This window comes from Triticum urartu, chromosome 3 (genome assembly GCF_003073215.2).
Source record: "Triticum urartu cultivar G1812 chromosome 3, Tu2.1, whole genome shotgun sequence".
NCBI classification, from domain to species: domain Eukaryota; kingdom Viridiplantae; phylum Streptophyta; class Magnoliopsida; order Poales; family Poaceae; genus Triticum; species Triticum urartu.
The window spans coordinates 89,624,723-89,645,058 of record NC_053024.1 but is presented as its reverse complement, the minus strand read 5'-3'; the positions used below and the strand labels follow the sequence as shown (position 1 = coordinate 89,645,058).

At 47.1% G+C, this 20,336-nt stretch overlaps 1 protein-coding gene across 1 annotated transcript; it reads left to right on the top strand.

The window, feature by feature from the left end:
• Positions 1-5,228: 5,228 nt before the first annotated feature.
• LOC125548044 (aspartic proteinase CDR1-like) lies at positions 5,229-6,851 on the top strand. The gene has a single exon (XM_048711741.1). The coding sequence runs from the start codon at positions 5,292-5,294 to the stop codon at positions 6,702-6,704; it is 1,413 nt and encodes a 470-aa protein (XP_048567698.1). The 5' UTR covers positions 5,229-5,291; the 3' UTR covers positions 6,705-6,851.
• Positions 6,852-20,336: the final 13,485 nt, after the last annotated feature.

Here is a 20,336-nt window from a genome sequence, read left to right as displayed (position 1 = left end):
ATCCGGTGGTGTTAGTTGAGTACGATGGTTTTTCAGATGTAGAAGAATATGAGCTAAACATGTATCCCTATGGGCAAGAATAAAAGGATTGCCGGACGGGTTGACGAGGAAGAAGGAGCTGGCTGAGAAGGTAGCAAAGAAGGTGGGAGAACCTCCCTTTACAGTCACGGTGAATGAAGGAAGGATCAACCCATCAAATTTCTTGAGAGTTCGGGTGTTTGTTAATGTTACGATACCATTAGTAAGGTTTGTGCATATCACCTTGAAGGAGAGGAAGAGGTATTCGGTGTTCTATGAAAAACTCCCAGATTTCTGCTATTTTTGTGGACGTATGGGACATGTTGTGGAGGAATGTGGCGATGGTGTACATGATATTGCACTGTGCGAATGGGGTGAGTGGCTGCATTGGGTCAGTGAACCCGTGGGTTCTGGAGGTCGAGGAGGTAGAGGTGGTGGGAGTGATGGAGGTAGAGGGGGTGCTGGCCCGATAGGAGGGGGGACGGGGAGGAAGAAGAGGAGGTAGAGGAGGTGGATCCAGGGGAGGTAGAGCAGAAGGTGCGGAGGAGAGAGGCGATTTGTCGGTCGCGTTCCCCCACTTTTGTATTTTTATGTGAGACTAGACAGAAGGAAGAGAAGATGAGGAGAGTTAGAAACAGATTGGGTCTCAAAGGGTTTTGTGGTGTTGATAGTGATGGTATGAGTGGTGGCTTGGCATTATATTGGCATGAGAATTATGTCGTGGAGATCTTGAATAAAGATGAGAGACACATTGATGCACTTATCCGGGTGCAGGAAGAAGCAGTACAATGGCAAGCTACATTTGTCTATGGAGAACCTCGAGTTGTGAACAGACATATCATGTGGGCAAAACTACAGAATTTGAAAACTGTAAGCAACCTCCCATGGTTAGTTTTGGGTGATTTCAATGAGGCAATGTGGAACTTTGAGCATATCTCAGCGACACCAAGGGCAGAGTCGCAAATGGTGGCCTTTCGGGATACCTTGGAAATTTGTGAGCTGGTGGATTTGGGCTTCATGGGAGTACCTTTCTCTTATGACAACAAGAGGAGTGGTTCTGCTAACGTTAAGGTACGCCTGGATAGAGCCGTGGCGACGAATGCATGGCGTAACTTGTTTGCGTTTGCTGAAGTCGAACACATACCATCGCCTTGCTCCGATCATGTGATGCTTCTGTTGAAGGGCGAGGCTGACCCAGGACCTGTAGGGAGGAAGTGCAGGCGATATGAGATTTTCTGGGAAAGAGATTCGGCACTCCCAGAGGTGATAAAAGAAGCCTGGGATGCCGTTGGGGAGGTTCGAAATTTGACACAGTTAAAGGATGCTCTCACAAAAACCATGAGCTCGCTGGGATCATGGGGTAGGAAATTCGGCAATGTGATGAGGGAGTTGGCAAAATCCCGGACTCAGCTAGAAGAGCTCATGTACATGAATGCTGATCGGGAAGAGATTAGGACACTGACTGACAAAATGAATGAACTGTTGTACCAGGAGAAAATGTTATGGTTGCAAAGATCACGAATTTCATGGCTTAAGGAGGGTGATCGAAACACCAAATTTTTCCAGAGCAAAGCTGTTTGGAGAGCCAGGAAAAATAAGATAAGGGAGTTGACTGACAGCATAGGTGTTGTGCACTCGGACCTTGGGGCCATGGGATCCTTGGTGAATGATTATTTTAAGAACATCTTTTCGGCTGATTCTTCGCTCGATGCAGCTCCTGTTGTTGATTTGTTACACAGAACGGTGTCGGAAGAGGACAATGATAGGCTGTGTGCGCCGTTCTCTGATAAAGAGATTGCTGACGCTATGTTTCAGATAGGACCCCTAAAGGCGCCAGGGCCAGATGGGTTTCCCGCACGATTTTTCCAAAGGAATTGGGGGACAGTGAAGGACGGCGTGCTTGCTGCGGTCAGAGACTTTTTCCAGACGGGGGCGATGCCGGAAGGTGTGAATTCTATGACTATTGTTTTGATCCCCAAAATTGCTAACCCCACTAAGTTGGCTGAATACAGACCAATTAGTCTGTGTAATGTGATATACAAGGTAATATCTAAGTGCCTTGTGAACCGCTTGAGGCCGCTTCTGGATGATTTAATATCAAGTGAACAGAGTGCATTTATCCCTGGGAGGATGATCACTGATAATGCCCTAGTGGCTTTCGAGTGTATTCATTACATTAAGCAAGAGAAAGACCCAACAAAGAGTTTCTATGCTTACAAGCTTGATCTGTCCAAAGCTTATGATAGAGTGGATTGGGGTTTCTTGAGGCAAGTGATGCAAAAGATGGGTTTCTCTCAGCGATGGCTTGACTGGATAATGGCATGTGTGACATCGGTGAGGTATTCTGTTGAACTAAATGGAACTCTCTTGGATTCGTTTGCACCATCGTGAGGGCTTCGGCAAGGTGACCCACTGTCTCCATTCTTATTCTTGTTTGTGGCGGATGGTTTATCTGCAATATTGCATAGTAAAGTGCAAAGTGGCGATATCACTCCAGTAAGAGTCTGTCGGCGGGCACCAGACATCTCACACTTATTGTTTGCAGACGACACCTTACTGTTTTTTGAAGCTTCTAGATGACAGGCTGAACGGGTGAAGGCTGCTCTGGACCTATATGCTGTGGCAACAGGACAGAGCCTCAACTATAGTAAGTGTTCAATGTTCTTTGGCAGTGCTTGCCCGCAAATTATACAAGATGAAGTCAGAGATGTCTTGGGGTAACTAGTACTGTATTCGAGGAGAAATACTTGGGGCTTCCAACTCCAGATGGGCGTATGTCTAAAGGCAAGTTTCAGAATCTTCAGACAAGCCTTACGAAGCGGCTTATCCAGTGAGGTGATGGTCATCTAGCGCAGCCTGGCAGAGAGACTTTGATCAAGTCAGTGGCCCAAGCATTACCTACTTATATAATGGGCGTGTTCAAACTGCCCTTCTCGGTTTGCGATGACCTCACTAGGATGGTGCAGAATTTTTATTGGGGCTCCATGGATGGGAAGAGGAAAGTACATTGGAGAGGTTGGGATTACCTTATGCAGCCTAAGGATAGAGGAGGTGCTGGTTTTCGAGACTTTCGGCTATTCAATCAAGCTCTCCTAGCTCGCCAAGCTTGGAGGTTAATTACGAGGCCTGAAAGTCTATGTGCGCAAGTGTTAAAGGCAAGATACTATCCGGAAGGTAAACTTGAGGACACAGTTTTTGCGGGCAGTGCATCATCGTCATGGCAAGCTATTAGTTACGGGTTGGAGTTGTTGAAGAAGGGTCTAATATGGAGAGTGGGCAATGGCAGGAGCATCCGAGTTTGGCGCGATAACTGGATTCCCCGACCGTTCTCGTACAAGCCGATCACAAGGCAAGGACGCTGTCGGATTCGCTTTGTTTCAGACTTATTGAATGATAATGGTTCGTGGAGGAGTGATCTTCTGTCACAATATTTTATGACGGCAGATGTTGAGGAAATAATGAAAATTAGAGCATCCCCTAGGCTGGGAGAGGACATTATTGCATGGGGGCCAGAAAAGTCTAGGAATTTCACAGTTAAGAGTGCTTATCATCTAGCCTTTGATGAGCTAACCAGAGGGAATGTGGCCTCGTCGAGCACTTCGGCAAATGGCGGCAGGAGTTGTTGGAAGTTTATTTGGAACTGTGGCGCCACGCCTACAGTGGCAAATCATGCGTGGAGAATTGCTACTGATGGATTACCAACGTGGAAAAACAAAAACAAGATTGGCCTGGAAACTACAAGTATCTGTCCGGTCTGTGGGCTGGAGCCGGAGGACAATTATCATCCGTTTGTTAGATGCCAGTATGGGCGGGATCTATATAGAGCCATGGCCAAAATCTAGAGTCTCCCTGAGATTGACTCACTAGCTAACAATGGAAAGGAATGGTTATTACATGCGTTGGCGCCCCTGTCTGAGTTGGAGCGGTGCATGATGCTGTTCATTTTTTGGAGAAGCTGGTACGTGAGGAACGAGATCACACACGCTAAACCAGCCCCTCCAATGGAAGTCTCTATTCGCTTCTTACAGTCCTACCTAGGTTCTCTGCTTGCTGTCCGTACCAACACGCACATGGACCCGGTGAAAGGAAAGAGTTCTGTTACTTTGGATCGCGTGCCTCCAGTTTCAAAGACCGACGCGTTATGTCGAAGGTGGGAGAAACCAGCGCAGGGCTGGGTAAAACTCAATACGGATGGATTCTTTGTGTCGACTTATGCTGCCGGAGCTGGAATGATATTGAGGAATTCTTCAGGTGAGATTATTTTTTCTGCATGTAGAGCCTTATTCTCTTGTCGAGATGCTCTTGAAGCAGAACTTTGTGCCTGCATGGAGGGACTATCATCGTCTATTCAGCGTTCCGATCTACCTATTACTATTGAGGTGGATTCTGCTATGGTGGTGGCCATGATCACTGGTGGGGATATAAACCGTTCAGCGTATGCTTTTTTAGTTAATGAGATTAGATACCTTCTTACTCTTCGGCAATCTTATATTACTCATGTTTCGCGGTCGAATAAGGCCAGCGACAGTCTAGCTACTTTTGGTAGAGCTCAGGGTAGGACTTTGACTTGGATTGGATCAGGTCCTCCAGAAGTGCTGGAGTTAGTAGCAACAGACTGTACTGAACCTGTAATTGAGTAATACATTGCAGTTTTCGCAAAAAAAAAAAACACCTTTGAACATTGATCAATGAATGCCACTCTTATGCCGCTAAAAAAAAGTGTAACGGATTGCATATTTGCTGCAGAAAAATGCGGAATGGAATCGCTGAAATAGCCCGACATGAAGGCCGAGACGTAGAACAAAAGGAAGCTTAAACGGGAGAACGGTTACTACAAATTTTCCAGGTGGCCGGTGGCACCAAGCAATCAAACACTTCCTCTTCTTGCCACTCCAGTGGTCGATATTCCGGAGAGAATCCTTCTTCTACAAGATTAGCTACAAGATTAGAAGTTGCTAATTACTCGTCGTGATCTTTTGGCGCGAATTAATGGGTGCCTTCAAAAAATGCAGTGGAAACCGCACTATCTACCCTTGATTACATCCCATGCGTAGTGCAGCACGTAATTACAATAACGCAGCGAGCTGCCAAATCGCACTCAACAGTTTCATGACTTCATATCATATCACGGCTTACCACATTCGTCTCCCCATTAACCATCTACCATTATAATCTCACGCAAATTCGCCTATAAATACTGCCCTCTGCGTAGCAGCAGCAGCAAAGCAACCCCAGTAGAGCTAATCCTTGGGAGTCAAGCTGGGAGGGACACGATGCATGGGACGATGAGATCCCGCGCTCTCCTGCTCGTCGCCGTCGTCCTGACGGCGCAGCTGTGCGCGTGCACGGCGTACGCCGGCAGCGGTGGCGATGGGTTTAGCGTGGAGTTCATCCACCGTGACTCGGTCAGGTCGCCGTTCCACGACCCGACGCTCACCGCGCCCGCCCGCGTGCTGGAGGCCGCGCGGCGGTCCGCGGCCCGCGCCGCGGCGCTCTCGCGCTCCTACGTCCGCGCCGACGCGCCCTCAGCTGACGGCTTCGTGTCCGAGGTCACGTCCAGGTCGTCCGAGTACCTGATGGTCGTGAACATAGGCACGCCGCCCACTCCTATGGTCGCCATCGCCGACACCGGCAGCGACCTCATCTGGCTCAATTGCAGCTCCGGAGGTGACGGTCCTGGTCTGGCGGCCGCCCGTGACGCGGACGCGCAGTCGCTGGGCGTCCAGTTCGACCCCTCCAAATCGACGACGTTCAGCCTCGTGGACTGCGACTCCGGCGCGTGCGGCGAGCTGCCCGACGCAGCCTGTGGCACCGACTCCAAGTGCAGGTACTCATACTCCTACGGCGACGGCTCCCACACGAGCGGCGTCCTCTCCACAGAGACCTTCACCTTCGCCGACGCCCCGGGCGCCCGCGGCGATGGGACGACGCGCGTGGCCCACGTCAACTTCGGCTGCTCCACGACCTTCGTCGGCACGTTCATCGGGGACGGCCTCGTCGGCCTCGGCGGCGGCGACCTCTCCCTCGTCAGTCAGCTCGGCGCAGACACCTCGCTGGGCCGGAGGTTCTCCTACTGCCTCGTGCCCTACTCCGTCATGGCCTCCTCCGCGCTCAACTTCGGCTCCCGGGCCGCCGTGACGGATCCGGGCGCGGCGACGATGCCGCTGATCCCATCTCAAGTGAAGGCATACTACACCGTCGAGCTCCGGTCCGTCAAGGTCGGGAGCAAGACCTTCGCGGCGCCGGACCAGTCCCCCGTCATCGTCGACTCCGGCACGACGCTCACATACCTCCCGGAAGCGCTTTTAGACCCACTTGTGAAGGAGCTGACACAGCGGATCAAGCTCCCGCCTGCCCAGTCGCCAGAAAAGTTCCTGCCACTGTGCTTCGACGTGAGCGGGGTGCCGGATGGGCGGGTTGCGGCCATGATCCCTGAGGTGACGCTGGGGCTGGGCGGCGGCGCCGCGGTCACGCTGAAGGCGGAGAACACGTTCGTGGAGGTGCAGGAGGGGACCCTGTGCTTGGCGGTGGCGGCGAAGTCGGAGCAGCTTCCGGCGTCGATCATTGGGAACATCGCCCAGCAGAACATGCACGTTGGGTACGACCTCGACAAGGGCACCGTGACCTTCGCTCCAGCAGACTGCGCGAGTTCCTACCCCGCACCCTCACCCTCCGGCTCTCTGTAGCTTATGAAAGCGGAAAATTATGGTTCCGCTGGGTGCCGGCAGATCCCGGACCCTTAATCGAGTGCTCAAGATTGGTGCCCAGAATAATGTAACTCGCGAACTGTTACTCAAATGAAATACACTGCGACGCACTCTTAACGTGATAGATGATACAATAGGTCACATGTTTTTCAGTCCAATATAATGCTAGACCTACAAAATTCTACAAACATTTTCCTCTTTTTTCTTTGCGAGTGGACAAACATTTTCCTTAACTTCCCAAACTAATCATCTCCCTCCCCCTGAATTCAATTGTGGTGAGCCCCTTCATCCACCTATTACCAATCATTAACCTTTGTCCTTAGCATTATTCTTTTCAATCATGGTACAATACGGTTACATACATGCGCTGCGCCTCTTCCAAACAAACACACTCATTTATTTTACCTTTACAAACTTAAATTGGTCACATCTTGTAAACCAGACAATTTATTAAAAAACAGAAAAAACCGCCCAAAAGTACCCCTAAAGCGGAAAGATCCCAGCTCTATGGGTCGGCATGTTTAAGAATCCCCCTCCCCTCCCACCCACACTGTGTGTCGTCTACAAGAATCGAATTAAACAGCGCAGAAGGCGACAAATAGGGTTTGGGCTCCGCATGTTCGTTGATTTTTTTTCCGCTTCAACTACCTTAGGAAAATTGCCTAAAAACTAGCATAGGAAAAACGACCGCCTTTTTTTTTGCTAATTCATAAAATGGCATAATAAGAAATACATTGGTTTTGAAAAAAAACATGAATTTAAAAATATTCACAAATTAGAAAATTTTGATTTCATTAACGAGAGCAAAAGTTTATAAATATTCATGAATGGAAAATGAAACACAGAAAAATAAAATAAAATCAAAATCAAAGTCAAAATAAGAACTAAAAGGAAAGGAATAAACCTCATGCGAAACATTCTAAAATATTTACAAACCCGTCTTAAAGGGAGCTCAATAGTGCCTCCCTACATGGGCTGGCCGAGTACATAAACTACTAGTTATAAAAACCATCACCTAAGTATTGCCTACTTAAAATATGATGTTCATGATCCATCATCTATGTAACGGTAGCAATTTATCTGTGGCTGAAAATCATTTGCAAGTACCAAAGCTTCACAACACGGCTATGCCTATAACGTTGCAGGATGAGTCAGATTACCAAACACACGAGCTGATGGGCCATGAAACGTCCCTTCAACATTTCTGCAAACAACCACTGACGCTCTCTCCGCTTGAACCTTCGCCGCACCGTCGTTCACTTTTTTTTAAACGGAGGCAAAAGGCTTGCCTCATTCATTAATTAAGAAGAGTTTTAGAGTGCAACATATCAACTCTAGAACATAGCCCGTTTGAAAAGAAAACAACAACAACTACTCTCGCGGCATTGATGATACTCAGGTGCCTAGCCGCTGCGGTGATCCAATCTTTGGCTGTGTCTTTGATATGCTCGAGAATGTAGTAGGGAAACCTTGATTTCTTCGTGAAGGCTCTAGCGTTCTTAAAAGCTTCCTTCCTGGCAAGGAAGAAACATCAGCATGGTCGGTCGGGCCACTTTGGTTAAATTGGTCCTTACTTGACAAGTCATTTACCACATCACCCCCTCGCCGGCCCCCTGGTGTGCTACACAACAACAATAAGATTGGGCGTGCTTTCCTTTAGTTAGCTAAGGATAAACTTCATGTATGAGGCTCATTTTCCTATGTCTTTTTATTGCCCTTGGGGCAGCCATTTTTGGCATTTTATTTGTTGAACTCGGATGTTGAACCTTGCATTTTTAATAAATGGATGTGTGCATCACTCGATGCGGAGCTGAGGGTGTTCCCCTCTTTTTGAAAAAAAGATAAAACTTCAGGCGCAAAATGCAAGGTCAACTAGGAGTCTCTCTGCCTCCGCACCCACATCGGTGGGCTTGGGATCCTCCACTTAGGAAAATTTGTGAGAGTTCTCACACTAATATGGCTTCGGGTTGCGTGGAATCCTTGGGTTTGTCTAGAGCAGTTTCAACTTTAATTGGATGTTGATGACGTCATCTTTTGGAAATTTGAGACAAACGAAATGTATTCGGCGACCTCTACTTATAGGATCCAATTCTTGGGGTCCACGTCGACTACCATGAACAAGACCATATAGAAGGTTTGGACACCTTCCAAGGTCAAGTTCCGCCGTCCATAATGAATTTCATGTACCTATCAGGAGGCAGGATCCAGCACAGGACTGCTCTCACTAGTGTAGACCTCACGCCATGCATTGGAAGAGTAATCTCTAGCTCGGTTGTGGTGCTCTCAGCGAAGGCGTCCTTGGCCATTATAGCTCTCTGATCAAGGAGATTCAAGAAAGGGAGAATGGATTCAGGGAGGTGATCTTCGTCCACGAAAACTAAGCTTCAAATGCAGATGCCCATAATTTAGTATGGAGCATTTTATCACTCGATACTGGTCATTTTATTTGGATCATAGAGCCTTGGGATGTATCAATTTTACCTTTGAAAATTGATCAAGAATGACCACTCTTACAACTAAGAAAAGTGTAAGGGACTGGCTAAGTGCTAGTCGACTGAAATCCCAATTTGGGTCAGTCGATGGTTCTTCGCCCTTGATATCTAATCTAACGGTCAGCAATCATCTTTCACCTACAACAATTTTCTGAAAATAGATCACAGTGCATCTCCTTCCTCTCGACGATTTCTTCCTCCCTCCACCACAGACCACCGACCGGACCGCCAACAACCACCGCCCGCAGCCGCCAGCGCTCCAGTGCCAGCCTTGCGGCCCCTCCATCCCCTCAACCGCCACCCACCACCGTGCTTCCGCCGCCCCTAGCCATCCCTCTAGCCCTGTTGTCATGGTTTTGTCACGACAGATGTCCTCGAAAAATGACTTAGTCGTGAGGCCATCGCTGCTAGGTGTTTTCTTGAACGGGGTTGGTCGGAATCGAGAGACAAGAGTTTTACCCAGGTTCGGCCCCTCGCGGTGGAGGTAAAAGCCTACATCCTGCTTGATTGTTATTGATGATTATGATCTTGATTACAAGGGTTCGCTACCTCTCATCTCGAGAGCATCTACTTTGATCTTGTCTAAGACTTGTCTGTCTGTCTAAAACTTCCCCTCCTGGGGTGCCTTGCCCCTCCTTATATAAGTTAAAGGGTGTAATGCCCACGATGCGGCTATATCTCCCACATGTAGAAGCATGGCTTAGAGGCATAACTGCATTGTAAGCAATGTCGCAAGTGGGGTAATCTTCACACAACTCATGTAATGAAATAAGGAAAAGAGGTACATAGTTGGCTTACACTCACCACGTCACACAATAGCATAAATATCATTACATTCATCCAGATACAATCAAGGTCCGACTACGGAACCAAAATAAAGAACAACCCCAAATGCAACAAAGTCCCTGATCGCCCCAACTGGGCACCACTACTGATCGTCTGGAAAGGAAACGTAGTATCTTCCTCAGTCCTCATCGAACTCCCACTTGAGCTCAGTCGAATCACCTAGAGTGGTATCATCGGTCCCTGCATCTGGTTTTGAAGTAATCTGTGAGTCACGGGGACTCAGCAATCTCACACCCTCGCGATCAAGACTATTTAAGCTTATAGGTAGGGAAAAGGTATGAGGTGGAGCTGCAGCAAGCACTAGCATATATGGTGGCTAACATACGCAAATGAGAGCGAGAAGAGAAGGCAAAGGCAGGTCGAGAAACTATGATCAAGAAGTGATCCTAGAACAACCTACGTTCAAGCATAACACGAGACTGTGTTCTCTTCCCGGACTCCGCCGAAAAGAGACCATCACGGCCACACACTTTGTTGATTCATTTTAATTAAGTTAAGTTTCATGTTATCTACAACCGGACATTAACAAATTCCCATCTGCCCATAACCGCAGGCACGACTTTCAAAAGATCAAAACCCTGCAGGGGTGTCCCAACTTAGCCCATCACAAGCTCTCACGGTCAACGAAGGATATTCCTTCTTCCAGGAAGACCCGATCAGACTCGGAATCCCGGTTACAAGACATTTCGACAATGGTAAAACAAGACCAGCAAGCCACCCAGATGTGCCGACAAATCCCGATAGGAGCTGCACATATCTCGTTCTTAGGGCACACCGGATGAGCGCTCCGTACAACTAAAACCAAACCTCGAGTTTCTCCGAGGGGGCGCTGCAAGGGGCTCTAGTTTGGACCAACACTCAGAGGAGCACTGGCCCGGGGGTTTGAATAAAGATGACCCTTGAGTCTGCAGAACCCAAGGGAAAGAAAAAGGCTAGGTGGCAAATGGTAAAACCAATGTTGGGCCTTGCTGGAGGAGTTTTATTCAAGGCGAACTGTCAAGGGGTTCCCATTATAACCCAACCGTGTAAGGAACGCAAAATCAAGGAACATAACACCAGTATGACGGAAACTAGGGCGGCAAGAGTGGAACAAAACACCAGGCATAAGGCCGAGCCTTCCATCCTTTACCAGTATATAGATGCATTAATTAAAATAAGAGATATTGTGATATCCAACAAAATATCCATGTTCCAACAAGGAACAAACTCCAATCTTCACCTGCAACTAACAACGCTATAAGAGGGGCTGAGCAAAGCGGTAACATAGCCAAACAACGGTTTGCTAGGACAAGGTGGGTTAGAGGTTTGACATGGAAATATGGGAGGCATGATAAGCAAGTGGTAGGTATCGTAGCATAGGCATAGCAATAGAGCGAGCATCTAACAAGCAAAGATAGAAGTGATTTTGAGGATATGGTCATCTTGCCTGCAAAGTTCTCCGAGAAGACGAAAAGCTTGATCCTCGTAAACGAACTCAACTGGTGCCTCGAACATGAAATCGTCTCCCGGCTCTATACAAAGCAAGAACACAAGCAAAGGGAGACACAATCAACCACGTGCAATGCACAAGCAACATGATGCAAAACATGGCATGATATGCGGGATGTGATATGCGATGCATATGCATGTTTCGGAAAGGAAAGATTGAATCAGGCCTCAACTTGGAAAACCAAGAGTGCCACTGGAAAGATGAGATGATTTCGGTCGAAAACGATATAAAGATCACCGGAATCGGATGCACGGTTTGCAAATGACAAGCAAAACAAATATGGCACCGAGCTGCAATTAACAACACAAGGCCATCTAAATGCATCAAGAACAACAAGCTACTGCACTCTAACATAACAACAAAACACATGGCAGGGATCCCGTCAAGATGCTTGACAAAAGATGAACACTGAGCTACGGCTAATTCACTCAATAGCAGGTTCAAACAAGCATGGCAAAAGTGCAAAAGATATCAGGTTCACAGACTTAGTGGAAATAACAACATGTCAGGAATTTAACATCAGGAAGCAATGTTTAGAGCAAGATATCAACATGCTACAGGAACATATCATGGCAAAGCAAGGCATGGCATGGAGCTACTCAAAGCATACAATAAAAGTCCCTTACTGACCATAAGACAAAAGGGATCAAAAAACACAATGGCAACCATGTGAACATAGCAATTATCGTTAACAGATTCAGACTTAGTAGAAAACTGGAACATGGCAAAACAGATTCACGTAGGCATGTTTACGAGCTCGATGCACTCACCACAAAGCATTGCATGACAAACTAAGCATACAACCAACAAGTAGACATGGCATAGAAGCTAAACATGGCAAGAACAACCTCATATCATGCATGGATCAATTACAACAACCTCGGCAAAAATACTTAACACGTAAACATTCTGCCAGGAACATTTTATAGCAAAAGTAGAGCTCGATTGAGTCAAGCTAGGTTGCTCCATAATTGCAAACAAAGACATGGATGGATAGAGCACAACAATATCTACAAAACATCCTTACTGATCATGCTCAAAAGAGGCATGGATCACTCTGTAGCAACATGAATACATGGCATAAAAATATTAACAGGACAAAGACTTAGAAGACTTCCAAGTCCCTGAAATCAGCAACATTACGAGAGCTACTTTGCATGCTTGTGCTAGTCACCACAAAGATCACAAAAATACATGGCATACACCCCTGTAAAGATGGCATGGCATACTTCAAAACACATGTAGGGCTCAAGTTCATATGAGGCACACATTAATCATGGCAAAAATGACAAATGCTCAAACTCTGATAAGAATCTGAAACTAATATAAACTAGCACTCTTGCAACAGCATTTAGAGCATCAAGATGAACTCAAATGAACATGGTGCAATGGAATGAAATGAAGTACTCGTCGAGACGAACAATTTTATATGCTACACGCCCAAAACGGAGCCACGGTTGATGAGTTATGATGCGATGAAGAACGCTAAAAAAATACTGGAACGGGGCAAAAAGTCAACCTCTCTCAGATCTAGGGTTCATGCACGCGAACCGAGGCTCGCCGGAGACACCGCCGTGGTGGAGATGGAGGTCGCCGGAGGGTGTAGCTCGCCGGATCCGGCCCTCCCGCGGTCGGATCTGGCCGGAGAAGGAGCGGGGAGGCGCGGGGCTCACGGTGGAGAGGAGGAAGCCAGGCGGCGGCGGGCGAGCTCCGTCCTGCGAGGGGAGGTGCGGGGTGGCGGCCGGTCGAGGCGGCGGCCGGAGTAGGGCGGAGGCGGCGGCGCGCGCTCCGGCCGGGAGGTGCGGGCGCGGGTGAGGAGAAGGCGGCGCGCAGGCGGCTCGGGCCCATTGCGGCCCGGGGCGGGCCTCCCGCGGGCCGGGCGGGCCGCGGAGGTGGGGAGAGATAGGAGGCGGGCGGGATGACGTGGCGGCGGCGCGGACATGTCCGGCGTGGGAGATTTTGTCCGGTGGCGCGAGGTGGAAGGAGCTAGGGTTTCATCCGCGAGATTTCGAAGGAGAGCACATATTTATAGGTAGAGGGAGCTAGGAGACTCCAAATGAGGTGCGGTTTTCGGCCACGCGATCGTGATCGAACGACCTAGATGATAGAGGGGGTTTAGGTGGGTTTTGGGCCACTTAGGAGGGGGTGTTGGGCTGCAACACACACGAGGCCTTTACGGTTCCTCGGTTAACCGTTGGAGTATCAAACAAAGTCCAAATGGCACAAAACTTGACAGGCGGTCTACTGGTAGTAAACCAAGGCCGCTTGGAAAGTCTCGGTCCAATCCGAGAACGTTTAGTACCGGCACATGAAAAGAAGCAAAAGTGGACGCCGGAGGATGTAGGAGCGCCGGATTGCAAAACAGACAACGGGGAAAATGCTCGGATGCATGAGACGAACACGTATGCAAATGAAATGCACATGATGACATGATATGCAATGCATGACACGCAAGCACATGACAAGGCAATAACAGCGAGTAACTGGAAGAAACCTGGCACATCGGTCTCGGGGCGTTACAAAGGGGCCGGCTTACATGTAGAGTCCTAGTAGGACTACAACTAGTCTCTTTTCTATTACAAGCCGGATACTAGTCTTGGTCTTCCTTCCCTTGTCAGGGAACTTTTCCTCTTCCTGGACCGTCTCCGTGAGCCGTCCCATTGGGCTCCCTTTAAGCCGGCCTCCTGCCGGGTCTAGCCCTGGGCCCTTGGTCTCTCCTTGCAGTCCTGCCATAACCCGGAATATGAGGTGACCCATAGAGCCTCCTGTTGGGAAACATAGCATGCAATTTCAAAAAAAATCCTACACTCATGCAAGATCTATCTAGGAGATGCATAGCAATGAGAGGGGGAGAGTGTGTCCACGTACCCTCGTAGACTGAAAGCGAAAGCGTTTGACAACTCGGTTGATGTAGTCGAACTTCTTCTCGTTCCGACCAATCAAGCACCGAACGTACAACACCTCAGAGTTCTGCACATGTTCAGCTCGATGACGTCCCTCGAACTCTTGATCCAGCAAAGTGTCGAGGGAGAGTTCCGTCAGCACGACGGCGTGGTGACGGTGATGGTGAAGTGATCCACGCAGGGATTCGCCGAAGCACTACATGTATGTGACCGGAGGCGTAAACTGTGGAGGGGGACTCCGCACACGGCTAACAACTGTTGATGTGTGTTCTTGCGGTGCCCCCCCACATATATATGTTGGAAATATGCCCTAGAGGCAATAATAAAATGGTTATTATTATATTTCTTGTTCATGATAATTGTCTATTGTTCATGCTATAATTGTATTAACCGGAGACCGTAATACATGTGTGAATACGTAGACCACAATATGTCCCTGGTAAGCCTCTAGTTGACTAGCTCGTTGATCAATAGATGGTTACGGTTTCCTGACCATGGACATTGGATGTCGTTGATAACGGGATCACATCATTAGGAGAATGATGTGATGGACAAGACCCAATCCTAAGCATAGCACAACATCATGTAGTTCGTCTGCTAAAGCTTTTCTAATGTCAAGTATCATTTCCTTAGACCATGAGATTGTGCAACTCCCGGATACCGTAGGAATGCTTTGGGTGTGCCAAACGTCACAACATAACTGGTGGCTATAAAGGCACACTACGGGTATCTCCGAAAGTGTCTGTTGGGTTGGCACGAATCGAGACTGGGATTTGTCACTCCGTGTGACGGAGAGGTATCTCTGGGCCCACTCGGTAGGACATCATCATAATGAGCTCAATGTGACCAAAGAGTTGATCACGGGATGATGTGTTACGGAACGAGTAAAAGTGACTTGCCGGTAACGAGATTGAACGAGGTATTGGGATACCGACGATCGAATCTCGGGCAAGTAACATACCGATTGACAAAGGGAATTGTATACAGGATTGATTGAATCCCTGACATCATGATTCATCCGATGAGATCATCGTCGAACATGTGGGAGCCAACATGGGTATCCAGATCCCGCTGTTGGTTATTGGCCAAAGAGCTGTCTTGGTCATGTCTGCATGATTCCTGAACCCGTAGGGTCTACACACTTAAGGTTCGGTGATGCTAGAGTTGTTATGGTAATTAGTGTGCAGTTACCGAATGTTGTTCGGAGTCCCGGATGAGATCCCGGATGTCACGAGGAGTTCCGGAATGGTCAGGAGGTAAAGATTTATATATGGGAAGTCCTATTTTGGCCACCAGAAAATGTTCAGGATTTTTCGGTGTTGTACCGGGAAGGTTCTAGAAGGTTCCGGAGTGGGGCCCACCTGCATGGGGGGACCCACATGAACGTGGGTAGTGGGGGAAAGGCCCCACACCCCCGGTCAAGGCGCATCAGGATCCCCCCTTAGAAGGAATAAGATCATATCCCGAAGGGATAAGATCAAGATCCCTAAAAAGGAGGGATAACAATCGGTGGGGAAAGGAAATGATGGGGTTTCTTTCCCCCACCTTTGCCAATGCCCCAATGGACTTGCAGGGCAATAAACCAGCCCCTCCACCCCTATATTTAGTGGGGAGGCGCATGAGAGCTGCACCCCTTCCCCTGGCGCAGCCCTCTCCCTCCCCAACACCTCCTTCGTAGTAGTAGTGCTTGGCGAAGCCCTGTCGGAGAACTGCAAACTCCACCACCACGCCGTCGTGATGCCGGAGCTCTCCCTCAACTTCTCCTCTCCCCTTGATGGATCAAGAAGGAGGAGACGTCCCCGGGCTGTACGTGTGTTGAACGCGGAGGCGCCGTTGTTCGGCGCTTAGATCGGAATCAACCACGATCTGAATCACTACGAGTACGACTCCTTCATCCGCGTTCTTGTAACGCTTCCGCATAGCGATCTTCAAGGGTATGAAGATGCACTCCCCTCTCTCTCTCTTCTAGTCTCTCCATAGATTGATCTTGGTGATGCGTAGAAAATTTTTAATTTCTGCAACGATCCCCAACAGTGGCATCATGAGCTAGGTCTATGCGTAGTTTCTATGCACGAGTAGAACACAAGTTGTTTTGAGCGTCGATTTTGTCAATTTACTTGCCGTTACTAGTCTTATCTTGATTCGGCGGCATCGTGGGATGAAGCGGCCCGGACCGACCTTACACGTACGCTTACGTGAGACAGGTTCCACCGACTGAGATGCACTAGTTGCATAAGGTGGCTAGCGGGTGTCCGTATCTCACACTTTAGTCGAATCGGATTAGATGAAAAGGGTCCTTATGAAGGGTAAATATAAATTGGCATATCACTTTGTGGCTTTTGTGTAGGTAAGAAATGTTCTTGCTAGAAACCCATAGCAGCCACGTAAAACATGCAACAACAATTAGAGGACGTCTAACTTGTTTTTGCAGGGTATGCTATGTGATGTGATATGGTCAAAAGGATGTGATGAATTATATATATGTGATGTATGAGATTGATCATGTTCTTGTAATAGGAATCATGACTTGCATGTCGATGAGTATGACAACCGGCAGGAGCCATATGAGTTGTCTTAATTTATTGTATGACCCGCGTATCATTGCAAACGCCATGTAATTACTTTACTTTATTGCTAACCGTTAGCCATAGTAGTAGAAGTAATAGTTGGCGAGACAACTTCATGAAGACACGATGATGGAGATCATGGTGTCATGCCGGTGACCAAGGTGATCATGCCGCGCCTCAAAGATGAAGATCAAAGGCGCGAGATGATATTGGCCAGATCATGTCACTCTATGATTTGCATGTGATGTTTGTCATGTTTACATCTTATTTGCTTAGAACGACGGTAGCATAAATAAGATGATCCCTCATAAAATTTCAAGAAAGTGTTCCCCCTAACTGTGCACCGTTGCGAAAGTTAGTTGTTTCGAAGCACCACGTGATGATCGGGTGTGATAGATTCTAACGTTCGCATACAACGGGTGTAAGCCAGATTTACACATGCAAAACACTTAGGTTGACTTGACGAGCCTAGCATGTACATACATGGCCTCGGAACACAAGAGACCGAAAGGTCGAACATGAGTCGTATAGTGGATACGATCAACATGAAGATGTTCACTGATGATGACTAGTCCGTCTCACGTGATGATCGGACACGGCCTAGTTGACTCGGATCATGTACCACTTAGATGACTAGAGGGATGTCTATCTGAGTGGGAGTTCATTAAGTAATTTGATTAGATGAACTTAATTATCATGGACATAGTCAAAAGGTCTTTGTAAATTATGTCGTAGCTCACGCTTTGGTTCTACTGTTTTAGATATGTTCCTAGAGAAAATTTAGTTGAGAGTTGACAGTAGCAATTATGTGGACTGGGTCTGTAAACTGAGGATTGTCCTCATTGCTGCGCAGAAGGATTATGTCCTTAATGCACCGCTCAGTGTGCTGAACCTCAAGTGTCAGTTTTGGATGTTGCGAACATCTGACATGCACGTTTTGATGACTACATGATAGTTCAGTGTGCAGTGCTAAATGGTTTAGAATTGAGGCCCCAAAGACGTTTTTGAAACATCGCAGAACATATGAGATGTTCCAAGGACTGAAATTGGGATTTCAGGCTAGTGCCCACGTCAAGAGGTATGAGACCTCTGACAAGTTTCTTAAGCCTGCAAACTAAGGAGAAAAGCTCAATCGTTGAGCATGTGCTCAGATTGTATGAGTACTACAATCGCTTGGATCGAGTGGGAGTTAATCTTCCAGATGAGATAGTGATGGTTCTCCAAAGTCACTGCCACCAAGCTACTAGAGCTTCATGATGAACTATAACATATCAGGGGTATATATGATGATCCTTGAGCTATTCGCGACACCGCAAAAGTAGAAATCAAATAGGAGCATCAATTGTTGATGGTTAGTAAAACCACTAGTTTCAAGAAGGGCAAGGGCAAGAAAGGGATACTTCATGAAACGGCAAATCAGTTGCTGCTCTAGTGAAGAAACCCAAGGTTGAACCCAAACCCGAGACTAAGTGCTTCTGAAATGAGGGGAACGGTCACTGAAGCAGAACTACCCTAGATGCTTGGTAGATGAGAAGGCTGGCAAGGCCGATAGAAGTATATTGGATATACATTATAATGTGTACTTTACTAGTACTCCTAGTAGCACCAGGGTATTAAATACCGGTTCGGTTGCTAAGTGGTAGTAACTCGAAATAAAAAGCTACGGAATAAATGGAGACTAGGTGAAGGTGAGATGACGATATGTGTTGGAAGTGTTTCCAAGGTTGATGTGATCAAGCATCGCATGCTCCCTCTACCATCGAGATTGGTGTTAAACCTAAATAATTGTTATTTGGTGTTTGCGTTGAGCATAGAAATGATTGGATTATGTTTATCACAATACGGTTATTCATTTAAGGAGAATAATGGTTACTCTGTTTATTTGAATAATACCTTCAATGGTCTTGCACCTAAAATGAATGGTTCATTGAATCTCGATCGTAGTGGTACACATGTTCATGCCAAAAGATATAAGATAGTAATGATAGTAACACATACTTGTGGCACTGCCATTTGAGTCATATTGGTATAAAACGCATGAAGAAGCTCCATGTTGATGGATCTTTGGACTCACTCATTTTTTTGAAAAGTTTGAGACATGCGAACCATGTCTATTGGTTTATACGCATGAAGAAACTCCATGCAGATGGATCGCTTGGACTCACTTGATTTTGAATCACTTGAGACATGCAAATCATACCACATGGGCAAGATGACTGAAAGGCCTCGTTTTCAGTGAGATGAAACAAGAGAGCAACTTGTTGGAAGTAATACATTTGATGTGTGCAATCCAATGAGTGCTGAGGCACGCAGTGAATATCGTTATGCTCTTACTTCACAGATGATTTGAGTAGATTCTAAGTATATTTACTTGATGAAACACAAGTCTGAATTATTGAAAGGTTCAAGTAATTTCAGAGTGAAGTTGAAGATCGTCATGACAAGAGGATAAAATGTCTATGATATGATCATAGAGATGAATATCTTAGTTACGTGTTTGGTACACAACTAAGACATTGTGGAAATTGTTTCACAACTAATGCCGCCTGGAACACCATAGTGTGATGGTGTGTCCAAACATCATAGCTGCACCCTATTGGATGTGGTGCAAACCATGATGTCTCTTATCAAATTACCACTATCGTTTATGGGTTAGGCATTAGAGACAACCGCATTCACTTTAAATAGGGCACCACGTAATTCCGTTGAGATGATACCCTATGAACTATGGTTTAGAGAAACCTAAGCTGTCATTTCTTAAAAGTTTGGGGCTGCGACGCTTATGTGAAAAGGGTTTAGCCTGATAAGCTCGAATCCAAAGCGGATAAATGCATCTTCATAGGACACCCAAAACAGTTGGGTATACCTCCTATTTCGGATCCGGAAGCAAAAGTGATTGTTTCTAGAAATGGGTCCTTTCTCGAGGAAAAGTTTCTCTCGAAAGAATTGGGTGGGAGGATGGTGGAGACTTGATGAGGTTATTGAACCGTCACTTCAACCAGTGTGTAGCAGGGCACAGGAAGTTGTTCCTATAGCGCCTACACCAATTGAAGTGGAAGCTGGTGATAGTGATCATGAAACTTTGGATCAAGTCACTACCAAACCTCGTAGGTCGACAAGGATGCGTACTATTTCAGAGTGGTACGTAATCCTGTCTTGGAGGTCATGTTGCTAGACAACAATGAACCTACGAGCTATGGAGAAACAATGGTGGGACCGAATTCCGACAAATGGCTCGAGGCCATAAAACCCAAGAGGATCCATGTGTGAAAACAAAGTATATACTTTGGAAGAACTACTTGATGGTCGTAAGG